The sequence below is a fragment of the Brachyistius frenatus genome, unplaced genomic scaffold (assembly GCF_029030835.1).
Source record: "Brachyistius frenatus isolate BFR_SWC_R1_liver_20210118 unplaced genomic scaffold, ASM2903083v1 Contig_448, whole genome shotgun sequence".
Classification (NCBI taxonomy): domain Eukaryota; kingdom Metazoa; phylum Chordata; class Actinopteri; family Embiotocidae; genus Brachyistius; species Brachyistius frenatus.
In genome coordinates this window covers 42,624-68,756 of record NW_027211047.1, presented here as the reverse complement: position 1 = coordinate 68,756, position 26,133 = coordinate 42,624, and the positions used below count along the sequence as shown (strand labels likewise).

At 40.7% G+C, this 26,133-nt stretch overlaps 1 protein-coding gene across 1 annotated transcript in view; it reads left to right on the top strand.

Annotated features, from left to right (window-relative positions):
* LOC138637253 (junctophilin-1-like) overlaps positions 1–25,451 on the top strand; it is a 29,265-nt gene extending 3,814 nt beyond the window's left edge. The window contains exons 2-7 of the mRNA XM_069725790.1: positions 11,674–12,430; positions 15,303–15,421; positions 18,853–19,131; positions 20,477–20,904; positions 23,061–23,157; positions 25,042–25,451. Coding sequence (XP_069581891.1) covers positions 11,674–12,430; positions 15,303–15,421; positions 18,853–19,131; positions 20,477–20,904; positions 23,061–23,141 — 1,664 coding nt within the window. The 3' untranslated portion in view covers positions 23,142–23,157; positions 25,042–25,451. The remainder of the gene's footprint in view (positions 1–11,673; positions 12,431–15,302; positions 15,422–18,852; positions 19,132–20,476; positions 20,905–23,060; positions 23,158–25,041) is intronic.
* The last annotated feature ends 682 nt before the right edge of the window (positions 25,452–26,133 follow it).

Below are 26,133 nucleotides of genomic sequence, written 5' to 3'. Positions count from 1 at the left end.
ACACACTCACACAAACACACTCACACAAACACACTCACACAAGCACACTCACACAAGCACACTCACACAAGCACACTCACACAAACACACTCACACAAGCACACTCACACTCGCACACTCACACAAGCACACTCACACACGCACACTCACACAAACACACTCACACAAGCACACTCACACAAACACACTCACACAAGCACACTCACACTCGCACACTCACACAAACACACTCACACAAGCACACTCACACACTCACACTCGCACACTCACACAAACACACTCACACAAGCACACTCACACACTCACACTCGCACACACACAAACACACTCACACAAGCACACTCACACAAACACACTCACACAAGCACACTCACACAAGCACACTCACACAAACACACTCACACACTCACACAAACACACTCACACAAGCACACTCACACAAACACACTCACACAAGCACAAACACACTCACACAAACACACTCACACAAGCACACTCACACAAACACACTCACACACTCACATGAGCACACTCACACAAACACACTCACACAAACACACTCACACAAACACACTCACACACTCACACAGACACACTCACACAAACACACTCACACACTCACACAAACACACTCACACAAGCACACTCACACAAACACACAAACACACTCACACACTCACACAAACACACAAGCACACTCACACAAACACACTCACACAAGCACACTCACACAAGCACACTCACACAAACACACTCACACAAACACACTCACACACAGACACACTCACACAAACACACTCACACACTCACACAAGCACACTCACACAGACACACTCACACAAACACACTCACACAAACACACTCACACACTCACACAAGCACACTCACACAAACACACTCACACAAACACACTCACACAATCACACTCACACAAACACACTCACACAAACACACTCACACAAACACACTCACACAAACACACTCACACAAGCACACTCACACAAGCACACTCACACAAGCACACTCACACAAACACACTCACACAAGCACACTCACACAAGCACACTCACACAAACACACTCACACAGACACACTCACACAGACACACTCACACAAACACACTCACACACTCACACAAACACACTCACACAAACACACTCACACAAGCACACTCACACAAACACACTCACACACTCACACAAACACACTCACACAAGCACACTCACACAAACACACTCACACAAACACACTCACACAAGCACACTCACACAAACACACTCACACAAGCACACTCACACAAGCACACACAGTGGAACCATTGGTTTGTATTTAACATGTTTATTCATTTTGGAGTAAACTTCATCTCCCCTTTATACAAACAAACTGTCTGAATTATCATAAAAGACATCTTTAATTTTTGACTTTTCACAACAAAGGTGATTTATGAAAACAACCATACCTCAGACTTCTGTCGTTTTGAGCCTATTTGAGTCTGTGAGATTAATTATTCTGCTCTGATTTTGCTCTTGGGCTTAAAAATATAAAATAATGAGATCCGTCCTGAGACTCTCAACACACCCTTGTTTTTATCTACATTAAAAGCTCGACTTGCATGTGCAAGTTGTTGAAGATATGTTTGCAGTTTACTCAGGAAAAGTGGCAGAAAACCAGCCATGATTGGACTTTTCAAGTTGTATTCTTTCACCACAGCATTCGGTGCCTTTTGGTTGCACAACAGACACATTGGTTTATTACTCATTATAAATATACTCATTATACTCACTGCAGCCAGCAAAGCGAATAAATACTTGTCAGTCCATTTATTCTGGAGCTTGTTGTTAATGTACGTCTCTCTATAGCAGGTGTGGTGCAAGTAATCTCATAGCAAATGATTCCAACACACACACACACACACACACACACACACACACACACACACACACACACACACACACACACACACACACACACACACACACACACACACACACACACACACACACACACACACACACACACAGGGTTTCCCCTCCCATACATGCTACCACCCTTGTCTTTGATTCAGATGTGTTAAAGTAGCTCAAAGATTTGTACCTGACTTTATTTATTTATCACTCCACATACTTTTTGTGGATTTCCCCTCAATGCTGCATCATTGAAATTGTTAGTTTCCACTGCGTCTAACGTTTACTCATTGGTTGTCTCTGAGAAGAGTTGGTTTCACGTTCAGGGGTGGGTAGGCCTCTCAGTTTGGAGAAGCAGCAGCTGTACCAGCACTGAGCTATGTACCGCCGTGGACAGGGTCAGCACCATAACGCAGTTCGGCCACCTAAAAATAAACCCACTTAAAGAAATCAGTATCAGTTTAAGTGTTCACTATGTTTAGAATATTTTCACCACTTTACCTTGGAGTCTTTCTAACAGGGAAGTGTACTGTTATATCCAGCTATACTGACAAAAATAGTCATTTTACATCACAAAAAACACAACTTTCTCATCTACCAATATGTTAATCAATGAGTTTGTTAGTGTCATTGTGAGACTGGTGTTTTCTCACTACATTTTAATCCAGTATGACACCGTAGTCACACAATAACACAAACAAACTGAGCGATCGAGGCAGTGGTCGACCAGCAACTTCTCCAAGGTACAATTACTGTTTTTGTGAAGGGAGTCTGGTGGCTTTTCTAAAGGTAAGGAAAAGCGGTGAATATATTCTAAATAAAGTGTACACTTAAAATACTAATGTTTTTTAGACAAGCTTTTTTAGTTGGTTAAAATATATTTCATTGCTGACTACAGTAGCACATAGCTTAACCTCCATACTGTTAAAGCTTTGATTCTCCAGACGAGGGACGTTCAGCCATCTACTGCAGGTGAAATACTGACTATGGTTAAATACCTCAGACAACCTCAGCTACTAACACGGCTGTTGTCCATCACACTAAATGCACAAGTAAGTTCTCGGTGATAAAAGTGTTCAACAACTCGTTGGAGATCATTTTTGTTCGTTGTTCAAGCTCAGCTAGATTTAAGCTAACGTTACTTTTTGACTGTAAATGTTTCTTTTACTGTTTGTGCTAACGAATTATACACCACATTTTAGTCCTGGGCTGTATGTATTTGTCTGGTGTATCATTTATTTACCTTTGGTATGGCATTTTTATATATCAGCTTACCAGTGCAGTGTTGAAACAGTAACTGTAACTTTACTCACTCATAGAACTGGAGTTACATCCAGGTGTCCTGAGTGTTACACAACTTTACACTCTTCAAGAGGCACCGCGGCACACAACCATCTGGAGCACCAATAATCGAACATTTGGAAACACACTGCAGAACGGCCTGCTGAGTACGCTAGCCAGCCAGCCAGTCAGCATGACTTTCTGCTAGCAGCTGGGAGAGGCTGCATATCTACAGTACATCCAATAACAGAAAAGAAAGATGGAAAATGATAAAAGAGACCAGAGACGCACCAGAGAGGAGCTGTGCTTTCTGTCTAGAATTAAAAAAATCCATCATAGACCAAAAGACTTTTGTAAAGTTGGTTGAGCCACTGTTGTTGTCGTTGGTGGTAACACAAGCAAATCACTCCATCGCCATCGTCATCAGAAAACATGTTGGAATAACCAAGAGAGAAAGCAATCACAGACTTTGGATTTGGGGCCGACAACAAGTGGTGCCAGTAAAAGTGAAGCCAATGATGTTGACATCGCTTCAGGAGCTGTTTACTCTGACAGGAAAAGCAACAGACAGTCGAGAAAACTGTGTTGAGAGCAATAATTAAAACACTGAAATCACATTATGTTAAGTCAAGGAAGAAAACAAGAATTACCACTGGAAACCAAATAAGGCCCTTGAACAATTGGAAATATTAGTTTGGTAATTTCAAAAAATGATTAATAATTAAATAATAATTAGAATTAACTGATGGTCAACTAACTACTTTTTTTTTTTTTAAAGCTTTGTACTTTTTAAGATTAAGTGAGAGGACCTTGATTTCAGGGGATTTTGTCTTTCCTACATTTCTATAACATCTGGGAGCACCTGGCGCTAGTGTTGGCAGGATATAGAAGTTTCAGTCAACGTTTAATTGCTCTACCCAAATTGCGGTTAACTATTTAATTGTATTTTTCTGTTAATTTTGTGCCACTGTGTAGTTTAAGCCTAATCGTAATTGAATAATACACGTATACACCGTATGAAGAAGAGCCATTTACTGGCTGCGGTTTTTGGCTTTGAAATTTAATCCATGAAGTTAATGTTCATGCTCATCAAAATACAGTCGATTGAATACTAGAAGTCGGTGGTACTAATTGGTCACTAAGCCGTAGTAGACGAAGGAGGTGTAAGGAGATGATGCCATTCAGAGCTCACATGCTGGACGATGATCTGGAAATTATAATGTAAATATGACATTTCTGTTAGTTTCATCCAACTACAACTAGATTTGCAAAATGATTGTGGTCATTGGCCGTCCGGGGGTTCTGTAGCAGGCCGACCTGGTGTGAGCATCAGAACCACGTGTTGGTCCAGTGGGAATTCAATGGATTTTAAGACCAGTTTATTCGTTTTGCTGAGTATTATTTGAAAACCGTTGTATAACGTGTTGTCTGGCTCTGGAGAAGCTTTGCCATGTCTGATGATGTCATTCTGATGATGTCATTAGGTTGAACCTAAGGACTAAACCTTCTTCACAGAAAACCTGTGCTACAGGTTGGAAGGACTGGTTTTGATAGAGATGAGTGAACACTAGGCAGGGAAGGTCTAACTAAGGATGTTATCCAGTTGTATCATGGGAATCTTAGTATCCAGCATTTCTGGAAATTGAACTTCTGCTGTTTTGATTTTGACCGTTCTTTTTTTAAAATACGTCTCTTATGAGTCCTCCAAGTTTTTTGGACAGACATTTATAAATTGCTGAAGTACTCTTTAATCTTGAGGCTGATTAAAAATGAATCAAACTAAGCTGCTGCATGAAGCATAACACTAGAGAAACAACGAGAACTTTAAATGCATATGATCACTTCTTATTTATTTATTTTTTTGTAACCAATTCTTCTTCAGCACTTGTACTTAAGTGCAGACCTGTGCTCCTACCACTGTGTATTACATCAGTGTGTCCATCCCTCTGCTGCAGTAAATGGGTTGTGGACCTACTTTTACCCACCACCGGTTATATGAAACCAGTTCTGCTTGCCAGCCAAATGGCCTCCCTCCCTCTCTCGCTCCTACTCTCTCTATCTTTAGCTCTACCCGACACCTCGATGTGGCAGAAATTAGTCCATCTGACTTCGTCAACTTGTTTTCAGCTTATGCATTAGGGTTTTGCCAACAGGACTTTATAAGAAAGCACAGATCACTGGTTTAACTGCCCATTTAAGAAAGAAAAACAAGTACACGGTAATGTCTGCCAGTCGAGCTGTGGTTGTTCATTCACCAGGTCGTACACTGTGTTTAACAGAGCTACAAAACGCTCCATGACCCGTGCAATGAAAAGCAGGGGTTCTGTCTTAGTTGACATACAGTTTACCTCCAGTGTAGACATTGTTATGTCAACTCGTGCACAGTCACTCACTGACTTTGTTTAATTAAAACTTAATTAAGAAAAGTTTCCAGAAACCCCTGCAACTCTTTTTATGCCTTTGGATGCACCGGGGATAGCTTTGGCTGGAGGCATCATGTTTTTCCGTTTTCTGTCCGTTTCGCTTTTATGGAATTTCTTCAAACTTGGCAAAAAGCTTCACTTTGGTTACAAGGATGAACTGATTGGTTCACGTCCAAGGTTAAGATCACTGTGACTGCAATTCAACCCATTCTCAATAACATGATACCTCACAAATGTCTGGAGAGAATTTCTTCAAATGTCCTTGGCCTCAAGGATGAACTAATAAGTTTGGTGGTCAACGGTCAAAGTTCCAGGTAACTGTGACTTTAGGTCCCTCCCATCCGTCCATCCCATTCTCGTAAACACAATATCTCAAGAACACCTCGAGTAAATTTCTGCAAACTTGGCAAAAATATTGATTTGGTCCCAATGACGAAGAGCTTCCACTGACCCATTCTCATGAACACTATGATTAAGGAATGCTTGGAGGGAATTTCTTCAAATTTGTCACAAATGTTTACTATTAAAATTAATTGATTGGATTTTTGTGGTTACAAGCCACGGTCACTGTGGTCTTTCTTTGTGAACGCAATATCTCAGTAACACCTTAATTGAATCCCTTCAAATGTGGCACAAACAATCACGTATACTAAAGGATAAGCTGATCAAATTTTGGGGTTTAAAAGTTAAAGTTCAAGATCACTGGCCTCAACAAAGAACCCGAGGCAGATTGAGATGGCTCAATATACCATCTTTGAGCATCTGTTCCACCTGCGATGATCTACCGTTTGTAGGGTGACATCTCTATGACTTGCAGCAGACAGAAACATTATCTGTTGTGAAGATCTTCAACTGTGTTTTTTTCCCCCAATTTAGCTGAACAAACATTTGGCCAAACCCTCCATCAGTTCCTGGACCTCCGGTGGGGATCAGTAATAGTAGGTCCTGTCTCTTCTGGAGGGACAAATAGGTCACTAAAGCCCGGTGGTGGTTTTGGAACAGCCATAATGAGACTGACTTCCTTTGGTTAGTTCGCCGCTCTTCTCAGTATGTTGATGCAGGAAAGGATAGAAGGTTTAGCCCCTACGCCCCCCAACTCCTCAGGTCCAGTCACCCAGATTCATATTGGTGGAGTTTTTGACCAGAAAGTCCAATGCAATCCATGATGGGGAAAGCAAAGTTCTCATCTGCAGTGATGTATGTTTCCAGGGACCACATCATTTAATGCCAGGAATATAATAACTGAACCTTTCCTAAAGCAAACTGGCATGTTGTCTCATCAGCAAACGCAAAGCTTTGGTTTTCACTTGACTTCAGTTGTTTCCGTTCTTGGGCGCCAACCAATGACAGTGACGGATGAGGGAATGGGTGCACGCCGGGTCAAAAACAGCCCAACAATGCTTCCTTTTCATCTCAATCAACATAAATATGAGAGCAGATTGGTATTTCTCTTCACCCTGCACCGTCACCAGATTGGCCCTCCGCCCGGTGCTGTGTAAACTGGGTTTTACCCGTGAGGAGAGCTCGTTACGACAACAAGCTGCAGTCGGGTCAAGACCCTGGTGAGGACGACGAGCGCTCAGATGAGCTTCCCCGAGACGATTTCTGACAGTGTGACCAGAAATTCTTTGGGTGTGCAAACCAACTGTTGCGTCACCTGTTTGGGCGTCTGGTCTCGGATGATGCTGCAGGTGAAGCCACTGGACTGGCGCTGGTACCGATGGGCTGCAGGGGCGATGCCGGTTGGACGCACTGCCTGATTCTCTGAAACAACGTTGAAGCGAGTTATGATTGTGAGACAGCATACGAACTGCGTGCTCTCTCTAAACTTGTGACATCTGTGGCAATGTGTCACGTGATGAAACGACATGTTTTAGAGGGTCCTCTTATTGCAATTAGCATGCTTTTTAATCAGCATATTGACACGCTGCACCAATCATGAGGATATATTATCTTGATAAAGGTGAAGTGCTCATTTACAAGGATTTAACAATTTGTAAAAAAAATTGTGGGAAATAAATGTTTTGTGTCCATAAAAGTCTTACATCTTTTATTTCAACTCATAAAAAATGTGAGTGTTTTTTTGATTGCATATTTTGTGGTTAAAGGTAACTGTGAACATTAACGACATTAACGATGGCTCTCCTGAAATATTGTGTCCACACCAATAGAACCGTCTTGGACTCCACAATGAACTGATTCGATTTTATTGGTGAAAGGTCAAGGTCAATGTGACCTCATGTCCCATTCTTGTGAATGTGATATATATTTAAAACTGCTGGAGGAAATTTCATCACAAATGTCAACTTGGCTTCAAGAATGAATGATTAGAAATTGGTGGCCAAAGGTCAAGATTACCGTGACCTCAAAAAACTTGTTTGTGGCCATAACTTAAGAATGAATCCACTGATTATGACAACATTTTACACAAATGTTTAATCGGATAAAAAAATATTAAGTGATGACATGTTAAGGTCAAAGGTCAGCTTCACTATGACATAATGTTCTGCCAAAACACTTTTTCGGCTATTTTTTTAATACCGTAACTGAGGAACTGAATCAGATTGAGACCACATTTCACATTTGGTCAGATACTGAATTGGCCACCTAGAAACGAACCACCTTTAAACTGCGATGGTCGTCTGTGCTGTTGGGTTGAAGATGTGTGTGTGAAGCACCCATGTTTAAGAAATGTGTAACTTCTTTACAGCAACGTCCATATTTGAAGTGTTGTTTACCGTCATGGCTTCAACTTTGTGTTCTATCAGAGTCAGTTTTAGAGGCCAAAGTTGAATGCATATGAGTCTGGATAAACATGGAGGAAAACTGCAACTTTGCCAGAGGAATACCACTGAGAGACGGCTTCTCTAGTTGATTTGACAGAACTGCAAGTAATTGGAGAAACTTATCGAGTACAAGCCAATGAGGCTTTTTTCTTCTTTGATTTTGTTTCCAGAGGCTCGTCCAGTGTCGTCAGTCTGGCTCGGTGGAGAAAGCTTATTCCACATTGCAAGATAAATGCTTGGCATTATGCTTGGCCATCCAACAGACTTCCCAGTGTCTCAAGTTACTTCCATCTTTTAAAAATAGCACATTCTCACATTCTGCAGCAGGAGCCATCAGGGCAGAGCCGGAGCTTACCTAACCAGGCCACGGAGCTAACTGTTTTATCACCAAATGCACCGCTGGTGGGTTTAGAATCACAACTGTGGCATGTACGAGCTATCAAAACACCTTTCAGACTCAAGCACACCTCCAACATGCAGGCTCTGGATATCTTCTCAGTCAGCAATTTGGTTTGAAGGCATGAAGTATAAGTACTTAGTTGTAAAAGAAAGTTAACTGTAAAATATTGGATTTTGGCATTACAGATGTTTTACACAACGCACATGTTAAACATGGGGGTACTTATCAAAGTTAATAATTGGATTCCTTTTAAGTGTGCCAATCCCTGGGGTCTTGGTATGACACACAGGACTTACTGGGACACTTGGAAGTCTTAATTCAGTGGTTTTACATACTTTTGATATTACCTGGTTATGAAAAACTTGTAGTGGGCATTTTTTTTTTTTTATATCAATCTCTAATTTATTGATGTGTTTAGCACATCTCTGCTTTAGTTTTCATTGGACTGAAAGAGATGGAGGGTACAGATCAACTTTATTTTGGCTGTGAGACAAAGAGGAATCCACATGATGGACTGATTGGTGACACTGGAATCAGGACTAAAAATCACCATTTATGGGTCAATGGCGTTCAAGGATTTACAACAAAGTCAAATTAAAAGTTTAAAAAAAAAAAAAAACATCTTTTGAAAAATTTACCATTATTGTAGTTTAATGCTTAACTTGCTACATTTCTGGTAAATAAACAGCTGTTAATAGGAACGATGGGTTTGGCTTATAAAGGAACGTCACCGTATAACCTCAGTGGTTTTTTTTACGATCGGGCATACAGGGACAACTTTCATTGAGCTGCTGCGTCCGTGTGGTGCTGAGCCATCATAAAATCCATTACGTTTCTTCTGTCGCTGTCTATCTCTTTACTGGGTCCTCTCTGTGATTTAAAATGGGCATCAGAGCGTGCTGCAGGCGGTCCAGAACAGCTGATGAGCTCAGGGCTGAATTTCTTTACACAGTACAGCCCTGTATAACGTTACAGACAGTGTTAATGGGTTTAGTTTGCTTTTGAGAGGTGGTTCAGACCAGTTATTACTGATATCTATCTACCAACATGAGTTTACTTTATATGGCAGACAAACCAAAATCTGTATCCGTATCCTTACTCGGAGGGGGCGGGGCTTAATCCGGAAGTGGGCGGTGCTTAGAACGGACGTTGGCATGGACGAACCTAAAGTTGTTTATTTAAGCCTGAACTTGATATTGCTTGATCAAAAATTGCCACATTTATTATTTATTAGTGAACTATTTACAGAACTAGTGTCTGTTAGCAGCCTTCATCAATATAGGAATATAGGAAACAGTCGTATCAATGAAATGCTACTACTGAGTCTAGTAAAACACTGATGACTCAAAATGTTCAAAAACTACAGACATCAGATTATTTATCATCATTGATGAACCTAAGCAAGAAGATTAACTCCTATTTGAACAGCTGGCAGTTCATTACAATGTCTGGCAGTTTTCCGTAGATTCCCTCGTGATTCCTGCAGAACTCTGCAGGAAGCGCTGGTTTTGATGTAGCTGATGTCCTGAATGAAACTGTGGCAGAGTCTTTGTCATTTAAAAATAAGATCGCATAGAGGCATGAATGAAGATCACCACGTTGTTCCGATTATCTGTGCAGCCCCAAAACAACCATGTTTCTGAAATAATTGGGACGCTTTGTATAAAGTACATTCAAACAGAATGAGATGATTTGCAAATCATGTAAACCCATATTTAATTAAAAATAAATAAATAAACAATAAATCAAATGTTGAAACTGAGAAATTTAATTGTTTTATTGTACGTCTCCAAAAAGTTGGGACAGGATCATGTTCACCACTGTGCTGCATCGCCTCTTCCTTTTACAACACTCTGTAAACGTTTGGGAACTGAGGAGACCAGTGCGATGTGTAGTGCAATGAACTGTGTTCACAGACGATGGTTTTCACAAGTGTTCCTGAGCCCATGCAGTGATTTCCACTCCAGAATAGTGTGTTTTTAATGCAGTGCTGCCTGAGGGCCCGAAGATCACCACCATCCAATATTGGTTTCCAGCCTTGTTCCTTGTGTTCAGAGATTTCTCCAGATTCTCTGAATCTTTTAATGATATTATGAACCGTAGACGATGAAATCCACTAATTCTTTGTAGTTTTACGTTGAGGAACATTATTCTTAGATTGTTGAACTATTTTCCAACACAGTCTTTCAGAGTGGTGAACCTCTCCCCATCTTCACTGCTGAGAGACTCCGCCTCTCTGAAATCATCATCTTATACCCAATCATGTTACTGATCTGTTGCCATGGTAACCTCATTAGTTGTCAGATGTTCCACCAGGTGCTTTTTTTTACTGTTACACAACTTTTCCAGTCTTTTGTTGCCTCTGTCTCAACTTTTTTAAGAGGTGTATCATAAAATAGAAAATGAGCCGTTTCTCAAAATAATACTATTTCTCGGTTTTAACATTTGATATGTTGTCTTTGGTCTATCTTCAAATAAATATTGGTTGATAGAAATGAATGAAATGGCCAGTAAAAATGTAAAATGGTCTCCGGTTATGTTTAGGGGTTTTCAGCTGATGATTATTTTCTTAATTATCGCAACAAAATCACTTTCCTGTTGCCTTTTTTTCCACAGTTAAGAAAGCTAACATAAGAGATTCACTTTTTACTTATAAGATGACTTCAATGACTAATCTATTATCAAATTAGTTACTGATTATCATATATTTTTGGAGAAGTCGTTGGAAAATATTTTAACCGTCGCTGCCTTTTATTTGTCCACCCAGTGCTTCCTACATGTATGCCTCGGTTTGGTGACTATTATTAGTATTAATTAGTACATTTTAGTATTTTACAGTTCCCTCACTCTCCGTCCTGTCTCCTCTGTTCTTGCTGTAGGTACATATCAGGGTCAGTGGACTGGTGGGATGCGTCATGGCTACGGCGTACGCCAGAGTGTGCCGTATGGGATGGCTTCTGTCATCCGCTCACCTCTACAAACCTCGCTGGCTTCCATCCGCAGTGAGCAGAGCAACGGTACCGTGCTGCGTGACAGCTTGTCTGACAGCCCTGCTGGCACACGCGGCGGCTTCGTACTCAACTTCCACTCGGACGGAGGCGGTTCAGAGAAGAAGGGTCTGTTCCGACGCGGCTCCATCTTTGGCAGCCTTCAGCGACTTCGCAAATCAGACTCGCGCTCATCGATTTCCAGTAAGCGTAGCTCGGCACACAGCGACACCACCATGAGCCGCATCAGTTCAAGCGACGCCAACTCTACCATCAGCTTCGGAGAAGGAGACCCGGCCGATGACTTCCTGCCACTGGAGGACAACGTGGATGCCACCACCACCGAGTCCTACATGGGCGAGTGGAAAAATGACAAACGCAGCGGCTTCGGTGTCTCGGAGCGGTCCAACGGGATGAAGTACGAAGGCGAGTGGCTGAACAATAAGCGCCATGGCTATGGCTGCACCATCTTTCCTAATGGCACCAAAGAAGAAGGGAAGTACAAGAACAATGTTCTGGCCCGGGGCATCAAGAAGCACCTGATCCCCCTGAAGAACACCAAGACCAAACAGAAAGTGGATCGCGCCATCGAGGGAGCAGTGAGAGCAGCGGCCATCGCCAGAACAAAAGTTGAGATTGCCATCTCCAGGTATAACGTTTTATGTATGAAAACCTCAGAAAGCTACAACTAAATCGTGTTTCTCCCTTTTTCTGTGTAATTTAAATACTTGTATTTAGGGGCATTGTTGATTTTAATAATAGGCTGAATTGAACTTAAAACCTCCTGGTTAGTGAAACTAACTTCCTCCACACTTATTCATCAGCCAATCAAGCCCCGTAGCGCCCCCAGATTGTAATGACTAAAGCTGTCTTCAGACCAAACGCGAAGCGAATTACTCCCGCGGAGCGATTACATACAAAGTCAATGCAAAGACGCGTCTGCACAAGTTGAAAATATTTAACTTGAGCGGCCGTAACCACACGAGTAATGCGAGGCGAACATTCACTCTGCGTTTGCTCTGAACCACAGACTAGATATAAAAGTGTTCCTAGCTTCCAGGTCTGAAGAATTAGGCAGATGCAGAAATGTCTTAAGCCGCAATACCACCGAGGGCTCCAAAAAGCCTCCGGCTCCATAGACTCCCATTCAACTTCTCTCATCAAATTCTCAGTCTCAGGCCTCATTTTTCAGAACCTGAAGCTCCGAACATTTTATATACAATGCAAGGCAAGGCAAGTTTATTTGTACAGCACATTTCAACAACAAGACAATTCAAAGTGCTTCACATAAAACCATTAAAAGCATCAAAACATCAGGCAAAAGAAAAGGACATTTAAAAACAATTAAGAACATTGATTGAAACATTAAAAACAGTCATTAAAACATTAAACAAGCTAAAAAATAGGATAAAAGTTACAGTGCAGTTTAAGAAATAAAATACATTTTTAAATACAGAAATGCAAGAAAATGATCAACATCCTTGAATCTGGTTCAGTTAAAGGCAGCAAACAGAAAAGTCTTCAGTCTTGATTTGAAGCAGCTGAGAGTCTCAGCAGACCTGCAGGTCTCTGGGAGTTTGTTCCAGATATGAGGAACATAGAAACTGAACGCTGCTTCTCCATGTTTCGTTCTGACTCTGGGAACAGGAAGTAGACCCGTCCCAGACGACCTGAGGGGTCGGGATGGTTCATAAAGGTAGCAGCAGATCACAAATGTATTTTGGCCCTAAAGCATTCAGTGCTTTATAAACCAACAGCAGGATTTTAAAGTGGATTCTTTGTTGGACAGGAAGTCGGTGTAAAGACCTCAGAACTGGAGGGACGTGATCCAGTTTCTTGGTCTTAGTGAGGACTCGAGCTGCAGCGTTCAATACAGTCTGTGGTTGAGATGCACACACGTCAGCATCTACTCAACAGACAAAGTATGAAAGTATCTACCCAATTAGATAGCTAGCTAATACAGCAAACGAGTAGGTAAGAGTGTAGCGTGAAATCAACATTGAACAGACTCGGTCCGCTCCAACATCATCGGCTGAGCTGTAGAATGAATAGAAAGACTTGTTCTGATGGTTATCTTTCAATCTGCGACGTTACTGACTGTTCGCAGCAAAGAGATGTGATTAGCATGAGTGACATGGCCGTATTATAATGGAAAAGTATTGAATCATTGTTTATGAACTTGCCAGCAATGTATTACACTGAACTGGAGCCCCCTTTGCCGACCAAACTATGGACTAACAACATTTCTAAATGACCTTAGGCATATTTTGGCTGTATTATGTTCTGTAAAAAAATGTTTCTTATTCTGGTTCTTATCAGAACACATATTTGCTGATTCCAATATGTCTGTGGTAGGCCCATGTTGGTCGGGCTTTAAAAGTGTTGCAGAGTCATTTTCATTATGATTAATGCAGCTCTAGTAAATGAGCACTTCCATTAGGGCTGAGTGTGGAAAACTGGAAACCTCCCAAAAACTGGTGAACCTCCAAATTTACCACAAAGCAAAAAAATGACCGATCTTCTTTGATAATGAAGATGTGATGTTGAGATTCATTTGAAATTTTTTCTTCCTTTTAAAAAAATACTTGGGTGTATATTTTAATACAGTAGTCATATATAACCAACAGCTGCCGCTCTGTAACAAACAGTAATTGTCCAGTTACCAAGAAGCTTCAGCACATTTGGAGGAGGATTGTGGAGAGGGAAGCAGCTGTAACAAGTGGTTACAGCTGCTTCGTAGCTTCCATGTCTGAACAATGAGGCCGATGCAGAAGTGTCTTAAGCTGCAATACCAGCGAGTGCCACTAGAGGTCGGCTCCAAAAAGCCTCCGGCTCCATAGACTCCCATTCAACTTCTCTCATCAAATCCAAAGTGAATAAAATGTGTCCATCAGTTATCTCGGTGTTGTTAGCTAAAGTCACTCCTTCTTATTAGTTTTCTGGAGGTCCATCTGAAAATAATCCCTCATTCATTAGAAAAGAAGATTCAAGAAGACCTGTTTTTGGGGGCGTGTCTGTTTGATTGACAGGCCTGTGGTGCAGTTAGGGTACAGCAATCGTTGGGCGGGACGTAGTATCGTCAGGTTTCCAATCAGATCGGTCAGATCCACCGCTGGCTCCTCCCCCAGCTCGTCCAAATATGGTCACTTCCTGCTCCAAACTGCTCCGAACTAGCAAGATGGTGACGGACAGAATCTGAACTGGAGGATTCATAACGTTCACAAACCAACGATGACATCACTGATGGATGATGCTTGGTTGGATGTTACAACTTTGCAAATGTTCAATCAGCTAACAGAGTTCTGTATGTTGTTTTTTTTAAATGGTGTTTTGTGTTGTAGTGAGATTTCATACATCTGTGCTCAGCGGTCTTAAATTTCTGAGACACTTGTGTGGAGACTACTAAATAAACCATAAGTATATCATTAGAAGGGCAGCTGCACTGTGAGAGTATGTCAGTCACTTCTTTGGTGGATGCTAAACTTACAGAGTCTGTTGTACTTTATCTGTGTATTTTTCAGGACGTCCCATGCCTGGGCCAAAGCAGAGGCTGCAGACCACACGGCTCAGTCAGCCAGTCAGGCTTCAGATATTGCCAGAGCTGTGGCCAGAGAACTCTCCCCGAACTTCCACCAGCCAGGTACTGGAACAGCAGCAACAGCACAATGACTCACAGCACAGCCCAATCAAGTTAGACCACTCTAATGCAAAAGACTGCGATATTTAAAGAGTCTGTGATATTAAGAAAGTAGGCTCTCGACCTCTTCCACAGGTTTGAATTGCATCACTGTGAAACGATTAAAACAGCTGACCATGGCATAGACAATAATTACTACTAAAGCTCACGCTGGTTGTTTACTGTAAATGTGCACATAGATCATTAGTAAAAGTGAAAAGAAGAGATGGACCAGATAAAATAAATAACTATCCGACTATAAGACCTTTAGAAGTGTATACAGTGCATCCAGAAAGTATTCACAGCGCTTCACTTTTTCCACATTTTATGTTACAGCCTTATTCCAAAATGGATTAAATTCATTTTTTTCCTCAAAATTGTACACACAATATCCCATAATGATAATGTGAGAAAAGTTTTTTTTTACATTTTTGAAAATCTATTAAAATGAAAAAAAAAAAATCACATGTACATAAGTATTCACAGGACTGTCAGACCATGAGAAACTAAATTCTCTGGTCTGATGAAACAAAGATTGAACTCTTTGGCCTGAATGCCAAGTGTCATGTTTGGAGGAAACCAGGCACCGCTCATCACCTGACCAATACCATATCTACGATGAAGCATGGTGGTGGCAGCATCATGCTGTGGGGATGTTTTTCAGCAGCAGGAACTGGGAGACTAGTCAGGATGGAGGGAAAGATGAATGCAGCAATGTACAGAGACATCCTTGATGAAAACCTTCTCCAGAGCGCTCTGGACCTCAGACTGGGGCGAAGGTTCATCTTCCAACAGGACAACGACCCGAAGCACACAGCCAAGATAACAAAGGAATGGCTTCAGGACAACTCTGTGAATGTCTTTGAGAGGCCCAGGCAGAGCCCAGACTTGAACCCGATTGAACATCTCTGGAGAGATCTGAAAATGGCTGTGCACCGACGCTCCCTATCCAACCTGATGGAGCTTGAGAGGTCCTGCAAAGAAGAATGGGAGAAACTGCCCAAGAACAGGAGCCAAGCTTATAGCATCATACTCAAAAAGACTTGAAGCTGTAATTGCTGCCAAAGCTGCTTCATTGTGTGTAGAATTTTGAGGAAAAAAATTAATTTAATCCATTTTGGAATAAGGCTGTAACATAACAAAATGTGGAAAAAGTAAAGCACTGTGAATACTTTCCGGATGCACTGTAATAGTTGGCTGTTATGCTCCCTGTTGTTTTGGCTTATAAAAACTGCTTGAGAAAATAATTGACCTTTTTAAATGGTACCTGCTAATGGGAAGCTGTTATCTACTAGTAAAACATGAGTTTATTTGTGGTATGATGAGGTGTCAGTAGAACAGCAGGGATCATTCTTGACTGACATTTGTCCTTTTCAAATTGATTCTGGCTATTCTAAAAACCTTGAGCTCCATTCTGGTTGGTAGTGTTTTCATCAGTGTTTTCTTTAATTTATAATTATGTATTGTAATGATGATTGATAATTAATTAATTAAGACCAAGTACACAGTCACTGCTCACAGAGCCACGCTGGCAGTGCTTACATGTACCAGAATGCACTGCATGCCAGCTTCTGACATTAAACCCAAATCCTTCAGTTTCCCCTTGTAGCATACATAAAAAAAACAAGAAGCAGCAAGACAATATTTTTAAATCATTTAAATGCAAATAAAACAATTTGGTAAGAAAACCAACTGCTTTCAGATCCACAATGTCGGCCAAAACAGTGTCAGAACCAATCCAGAAGTAACTTTGTAAGCAGCATCCCCATAAATGGCAAGAAAATTACTGAAATTGTTCCTGTTGGGTTAGCGAGCCATTTTACCATTCCCATTCGAATCCCGTTTAATGTGTAAATTTTCACCATTTCAGACTCGTGTTCCAAGTTTCACCATTTTTCGGGCGTGTTTAAGCTGTCAAAGCAACAACAATGACCATTTTTTGTGGCGAAATGCGCAAAATGGTCACCAGCAGCACCGACACACCGTTCAACAAAAACTAAATCTTTTAATAACTTTTCATCCCAAAGGTTTTAGGATTGCACAGTGCAAATTTCAAGTATGTCTCATAAATTCTGTAGGAGGAGTTTATTAAAGTTCAACACATGGAAATGACCACAACTATACAGAAGTTGTACAGTTAATAAAAAAAAAAGAAAACTTGTGTTTAGGGTGTCGCTCCAGGAGGGTTTTTGGTGATGCTGCATGCCTCGTGAGGTTTGTACACTGTAAACCAGTTTACATCAGAGGTTACTATCCATTTAATAAAGTTATTGGTCTGTCTATGAGGACCTGCAGCTGTCCCATCACCTCAAATACCTTCAGCGCAGCGTTGAATGAAAAGTATAAAACTCAGAGAGCAGAGAATGTGAGTCTCTCTCAGCAGCTCGTTAGTAGATGGAGAGGCCAACACCGGCAGTAGTGGGATTGAACCATTAGCAATTTCCATTGCGAGGTTCCAACCACTGACAGCGGTTCTTGTCTGTGAAAGGAGCAGTGTGTGTTTATTCATATTCACCAAATGGACAGGAGTGTTTGATCAAATCTGTGGTGATTGGCAGCGTCAGTTGAGGGGAGCAAATGTAGATTTGAAGAGTGTTGAGGTTCTTGGTTGACTGCAGCCCAGGAGGCCAAATGTTAGAAAATCAAGATAACTGTCTGCAAAGACTGAACAAGCTGAGACAAAATTACCGACTACGGTCGATCGGAGGGACCTATTCTTCCAAAGAACTTACAACCTCGCTTCCATCAGAGTTGCGACATTGTGTAAAATGGAAAACAAACAAAATGCAAGTTTATTGTTGTTTCATTTCAAATTTTATGTCCTGAAGCACAGAGCCTGAGTTACAACAAATGTGTAACTGTCCTAATACTTTGGCTGTGTTCAGGCTACCAGCCCAGATCCCATTTCTGTCATATCCGATGGTATCCAGATTGATTTTTGTAAATCTGAACAGCAAAAAAAAAACACGTGGAATGTGATTTTTCCAATCCGGATCCAAACCACATCTGGAGTTGATTTGAAATGTGATTCCAATCGTATTTCTGCAGATGCGTCTCAGTCCGGACGCTCCGCTGGCTCAGATCGGATTCCTGCCGTCGTTCACAACACGACACACGGTGACAACGTGATTTTCAGAGCCAACAGTCCACGGACAGAAGCAGAAATAATCTGTCCGCTGCCGCTGTCGCAACCATAGCAACCCATGTAGATAGGTTGGTGTTGTCTGGACATACCAAACCTGATCTTTTTACTTGTGCATAGCAGTGCGGACAGTCTGTCTTAAAGATCGATTTGAGAATAAAAATCTGATTTACCTGCAGTCGGAACACCTCAGTAGACTTTAAGATTCCGTTTCTGTCGGTTCATAGCTTTCTTATCTGTCTTGTTTCTTCAGGCCCCGACTATGTACGGCAGAAGTATAATGAGCCACTCGAAGTGAAGGAGGTTCCCGTAGAGGAGAAAAAGGAGAAATCTCCATCAGGGAGCCCTCATTTCTACCGGAAAGGCACGACACCAGACCATTCTCCTTCTCAGAGTCCAGCTGCCAGCCCGGCTCATTCACCCACGGCTGTTCAAAAGACTTTTTTCTGCACTAAAACCCCTTCCACCATCGTTTCCGTGAAGCCGGCCTCGAACGAGACCAAAACCCCAACAGCCGAGTCTTTGACAGCAGGTAAGTAACTTTAATTATATTAATCTGACCAACATGTCTTTCTCATAAAACTTTCTTCATCGGCAATTAAAAGTTTATACAGACAGTTTATGTGAAACAGAGTTATCTTTACAGTTCCAGTCAAAAGTTTGAGCACACCTACTCATTTTCTTTGTTTTATCTATTTTCTACATTATGGAACACAACTGAAGACATCACATCAGGTTATGTGGTGAGCACAGAACTGTAAATACAGCAAAATATGTTTAAACATTTAGATTCTTTAAAGTAGCCATCTTTTGCCTTGATTACCATGAATAGTCAATTTCTTCCTTTGCCGGGACTCTTCTTGTGAGACAGTTTCATCATTGTGTTTGAAGCTCCATTTGAAGAAACTTTTAAAGTTCTTGAAATTGTCCAGATTGTCTTAAAGTAATAGATTGTTTATCTTCTATTTTAGTTTTTAGTTCAGGTCCATTTCAATTCAAATTAGTATTATTTAGATTTGGCACCACATCACAACACGTCATCTCACTTTACATGTCCAGGTCAAGACCTCAATATTTTAGAAAAAAACTCAACAAAGCAACAATTCCCACCTGATCATGTGACAGCACCAGGCTGTCTGCCCTGACTGGTTGCTGTGAGGGGAGAACGGAGAGAGAAAAGAATAGCAGAGAAAAACAAACACCGGGCAAGTTTGTGGGACCAGTAACCGCCTATTAGAAACATGTAACGCTGTAGCCAGAGCGACCTGCAGAGCGGTACCGGGAGAAAATACACCGTGCTCGGGGAAAAACGCTTTGGTGGACACGGGATGTAGGTCGCTGCAGCGGTGGAAGTGTCGGCTGGTTTCGGCGCGCGCTGAATGGTTCTAATGAATCCGAGGTTTATATCCAGTAGGATGGACCGACTGCCAACGATTCCCAGAATCATATATTCCCTCGGTGAGTTTGGGTCTGGGTACGCCAGGCTAGTACAGGAGAGTAAGCCACGCCTGTTTTAACAGCCAGTATGAACAATTACTGTATTATTAAAGACAAATTGGTCTCAGTTTTATTTGTTTTTAATTTGTTCTCAAATTGATTTTATTTTGATTGACCTGTCAATCATCTGTAAAGCACTTTGATCTGCACAAAAATGTACAAAAAGTGCTGTAAAAAAATAAAGTTTGACTGATTGATTAAAAGCACTTTTATTCACAGCCATCGTTCACCCGTCCAACGCCAGTGGATTACTATAAAACATGCTTCACAGCCTTTGATCAGCGCGCTACTTCCTCTTCCTCCCGAGCCACCGATAATATTTCATGTGTTGGTTCTTTGGCGAACTATTTTCTTCTCTTTTCCTTTCTTCTGCTCGGCAGGCATAACAAAGGAAGCATCGAAGATTTCTCTTAAACAAGAAGTAAGGCAACAGGAAGCTCCTACAGCCGTCAAAGCAGCACTTCCTCCACCAGCCAGCAGTTACCCCAGCAACGGACAGCTCCATTCCCAGTACCACGGTTACTACGTCAAGGCAGATAACAAGCTGCCGCCACCTGAGGAACCGCTCGGTGTGGAGGACGACTTTCACCCGTCAAGCATAGCACGTCTGCCTCCACCTGCCAAACAGATAGTGACACCTGCACCGAGACCCGTGCCGACCCGGAGCCCCTCCCCGGCTCCACCCGGGAAGGCCAAAGCACCGGAGCCTCTCAAGCCTAAAAGACAGGAATCCACCAAACCGAGGAGCCTCGCAGAAACCAAGAAAGCTAGTATGGAAATAGCTGCTGAACGTGTGGAGGAGGAGTCGGTGAGTTAGTTCAACTTACCACACGTGTTTAACTCTGAATAACCTCACAGTTCTGTCAACGCTGGTGTGAAGAGTCTCCGGCTGTTGTTAGGTCAGGGAGGGCCGTGACTTCACCGATAACACTTCTCTCTGGCTAAAGGTGCTTTTACACGTTGAAATCATCAGGTGTAGTTTCTCATGCGCATGAGAGCAGTCGTACTCTGGATCCCCAATGGAACATGATTGTCAAGCTTTTCCATTGAGTTAAACAGGAAGTAGACTGCCGAAACCTGTTGTGTTGTTGTTGCACGTTTATCACCTAAATTACTTAAATCACGTCAGGTTGGTAAAACTATAAAACACCTTGAGTAACTCATTTATTTCTACTAAGCCCTCGTCTCTGTGGTATTTCTCATAGTGTCTATCTGTACGATTTATCTGCTCATTCTGTAGCAGGCTGCGGGGGCTTTGAACTGACCCCAGCTGACCTTAGGCAAGATTTTTGATTCTACAATTTCAGCTTCAAAGTTTTGCTTCAGACATTTTTTCATTTTCAATTAGTTTGGGTTTGGTACAAGTTCCTCTTAAAATGGGCTATACATAAGATAATACATGATTGATACTTCTACAGAAAATGTTAAGATTGCATAAATTACAACATTTTTACATTTGTTATTTATACAATGCTTTGAAAAAGTTACAAGCAAAATAATTTCAATATGTGGCCTAATATTTCTTAAGTGCTGAGTTGAACAAAACAAATCCATGCATTTAAGAGTTTACAGATTGGAAACCAACAGCGTCTGAGCAGGCAGGACTATTAGACACGAGGAAATACATGTTGGTATCAGACACAAGGGAATTACTCAGTATAATCGAAGTGGCTGAAAACGAGCTTCACCAAACGGGTTTACTGAACAGTGAGAGAGATTTATAAGCAGGATGGTTTGATGAGGTGTTCGTCCACAGGTGTGTCGCTGGTCAATCACAAGGGAGAGACAGACGCAAGCAAACAGACACATATGCTGTGTTACAAATGATGTATTTACGTACTGACACCAGGAACATCAGGAGGATGCACTCAACATGGTAAAAAAAAACAGTGAAACAAATGCTGCTGATATTTTTGGCGAGTGCAGAACTGCAGTGTACGATTTGATCGAAATTCAAGTGATACACAAGTCGGTGTACTAACATGGAAGAGTACTATGTGAGTGTACTAACATGGACGAGTACTATGTGAGTGTACTAACATGGAAGAGTACTATGTGAGTGTACTAACATGGAAGAGTACTATGTGAGTGTACTTACATGGACGAGTACTATGTGAGTGTACTAACATGGACGAGTACTATGTGAGTGTACTAACATGGAAGAGTACTATGTGTGAGTGTACTAACATGGAAGAGTACTATGTGAGTGTACTTACATGGACGAGTACTATGTGAGTGTACTAACATGGACGAGTACTATGTGAGTGTACTAACATGGACGAGTACTATGTGAGTGTACTAACATGGAAGAGTACTATGTGTGAGTGTACTAACATGGAAGAGTACTATTTGAAACAAAGCCACAGAAACAGACAGACAGGAAACACATGACAGAAGGACCTGATTTCAGGTAACAAATATTAAATATATAAAATATATACATATAACAGCTACGTAGTTGTTCACCGAAGGTATTAATGACAAACCCCTCATGCCTGACGTCGTCAACAAGAACTCCTCTTGACACTGTTGACAACTGAGTACTTTAGTTGTCTCTGCTATTGCTGGCTTCAAACACTGACATCACTTATATATATGATAAGCCTAGAATATGATATGACGGATGACTGTTCACGATGTGCCAGCTGTCGGTTGTTAACAACTACCAAACTATCTGCTAGCTGAAAATAACATGACACAATCAACCGCAGTAAAAAGTTCATCTCCAAAAAGGATAAATCACCATGGCGATGCTTTTTCGACACAGAAATAAACCTACTTTTCCAAACATTGAGTTTTGTTATTGTGCTTATCTGTCAACCATTTACCAGATCTGTGTGAGTGAAGTCATTTAATCAAAGCTTCTCTTTCTTAAACAGACACTTTTAGAGATCATCATACAGTGAACTTGTGTCCAAACCCAGAACATGTAATATAACATGACCTCCTCTTGTTTCGCCACAGGGTCCGAACTCCATCTTGGTGGCTCTTGTGATGCTGTTGAATGTAGGTCTTGCAATTATTTTTGTCCATTTCCTCACCTGACCAAATCTGAACTCAGGTAAGTTCATATGAATCCTCACCTCCACAAAGTATCAGCTTGTCATAACTAAACCTTTTGGTGATGAGTTTATCACTCACTCAGAGTTATGTGGACAATTTAAAACACATCCAAATGAATTTCATGTTTTTCTACAGTATCTAAGCATTTTACTCCGAGCCACAGTCCCACTACTGATGCTACTAGTCAGTCCCTCCAGGAATTTGCGATCACAATAAGTAACGCAAATTCAGGAAAACTACAATATTTGTGGGAGTTGCACTTTTTTTTAAATTCCCATGATTTTTCCGCAGGTCTATGTGTTGAATGAACATGAATTAAACAGCATCTAAAGCTCTTATTTTGACAGCTGATGTCGTCCTTGTTTCTATATTCCAGTCACAGACCCTCTGTTCTGGAAACATACGCAGCTTTTAGGAGCTTTTAGGAGCTTTGATCTCCACAGTTCTCTAAGTTCAATAAATACATAAAAAAAGATTAGAACTGAAATATTTCTGTGATGTGCAGCATGATTATTATCACAGGAAGTGATTACATAATTATTCCTTTATCACGTAGTATTGCAATTTTTTTCTAATTCCCACAATTTTACGTAAAAAACAAAAACATTTTGAGAAAAAAAAATCACCGCAGAATGATTTATGATCGCAACAATCACTAAAAACTCAGCAAAATACTGGAGGGACTAACTGTTGTCTCATTAATAAAAAAATGTTCTATACTGACTTTTCACTTTTGCACACCAGGACGGTTTTACTTCTACAAAATAGAATTCTTCCTGCAGTGGCAATTCAGCTTTGTTAAATAGAGTTTGTTATGTAATCCCAGATTAGGTATTCATTAATAAACTACTCAGACCTGACAGGTTAAACCTGCGCTGGTCCATCTCTGAACCTGGGTCGAACATTGATGAGACGCTGCTGGAGGAACTTTAGTCCAAAATAAATACAGCAGAGTACGTCTCTGCAGTATATTTGATCCTGGGTTCTTCCTCTAAAGAAACGATAATACGACAGGAAGGTTCTCAAATCTCAAATAAATGAAAGATTTCTATGACCACATTTGTTCTAGTCACTTCCATTTTAGAGTTTTTCGGTGCAGGGAACTGGAAATGTGTTACGTTAAATCAACTGAACATGATTTTAGGCTCTGAAAGTAATGATTTAAAAAGTTGAACTAAGTAAATAATTTAAAGTTGATGTTTTTACAGTGTGTTCCTGAACTACTGGACAGCTTTTAATGTGACAAGTCTGTGCACCAAACTCTATTAGTCCTTCTATTAGTCCGAGCTTAACAATTAAAGTTATTCATCACATATTTTCAGGCACTAAACCCTTTTTCTTTTTCATACTTTGTCCCACAAACATAGTTCAGATATGATCAGATTCTAGACAATCTTTTTTTCCTTGATATAAAAACTAATATAATTTTTTTTAAAGTATTATCAAATTAAATGATAAAAGATCTAGATAGCCTAAACTGTCCTGAAAAATATAAGATATGGTATGAATGGTTCACCCCTATAATGACTGAGATATGAGCTTAAAAGTGAAGCTGGTGAAATCACCCTGAAAATAGGGTTCAAAGGGTTCAAATAATATTTACAAAATAAAAGAATAGTGTGGTGTTATTTTAAATACATAATTACACTATGATTTTAGTTGGAATTTTATTTGATTTTTGTTGTTGTTATTTTTAAGTTTTTACTCATGAATATCTCCGTACATGAACGGGATTTTACATAGATTTTTCTGTCTTAAAAGGTGTTTGTGTTTCAGTGTTGTTTACTTTGATAAATGTGTAAACATGTGTCCAAGTCCCTGAATGTCATCCAGCATCATAACAGCATTCTGCTCTTAACTCCCAACCTTTCTGACCCTGCAGTGGACTCATCCAAACTAGTGGCCTGAGCTGCTAACTCTCCATCAGCCGAGAGGCCCTTTTAACAAACGGCTCCAGACAGAACAGCAGACTAAAAATAGATGAGCGAAGGAGCGGGAGGAGGCGAATAAAACGTGTGGAGGAGTGAGAGCGGAAAACAGGCAGAGAAAGAGAAAGATGAAACCACCACCACCTCTGGATGGACTGAATAACCGTCTTTGGTGCCCGAGTCCGACCTGATTGGACCGGGGATGATTTGTAACTCCTGCTGTGAGTGCAGTGAAAGGTGAAGCTGGCAGTAGCGGGTTGGAAACGGGCCCTTTAGCCCCTTCTGTGGGTTCTCTGTCAGGGTTAGAAATAAGAGGACCCTGCAGAGGAGAGTGAATGTGACGAAGTGTAAGGCCTGGCATGTACTCAAAAATTTCCCCTCGGGGATTAATAAAGTATATACCTACCTACCTACACCAATCAGCCCTAACATTAAACCCACCGACAGGTGACGCATAAAATATGAAGCAGTCCAGCAGTCAATCCTGCCTTCATGAGCATCGCCATGTTTGTTCCTTTGGGAGACTGTAATCTGTACTGAGAGGTGTTCCTAATATTTCGTCCTTCCCATTGAAATGAATTGAGAAGACAAAATATGAGGAACACATCGCAGTATAACCCAGTGCAGTTCAACAGCATCAAAATGTTCCAAACTGCACTTTAAAATAAATCAACAATCTTTATAAAGACAATTAAAAACTGATTAAAACAATTAAAAACATGATTAAAACAATTAAAAACGGTGATTAAAACAATTAAAAACGTCATTAAACCGTGATTAAAACAATTAAAAACAATGATTAAAACAATTAAAAGCCCGATTAAAACAATTAAAAATGTGATTAAAACAATTAAAAATTGTAATTAAAACATTAAATACAGTGATTTAATATTAAAAACAGTGATTAAAACATTAAATACAGTGATTTAAACATTAAAAACTGATTTAAACATTAAATAAGTGATTAAAACATTAAATACAGTGATTTACACATTAAAAACTGTGATTTAAACATTAAATAAGTGATTTAAACATTAAAAACTGAT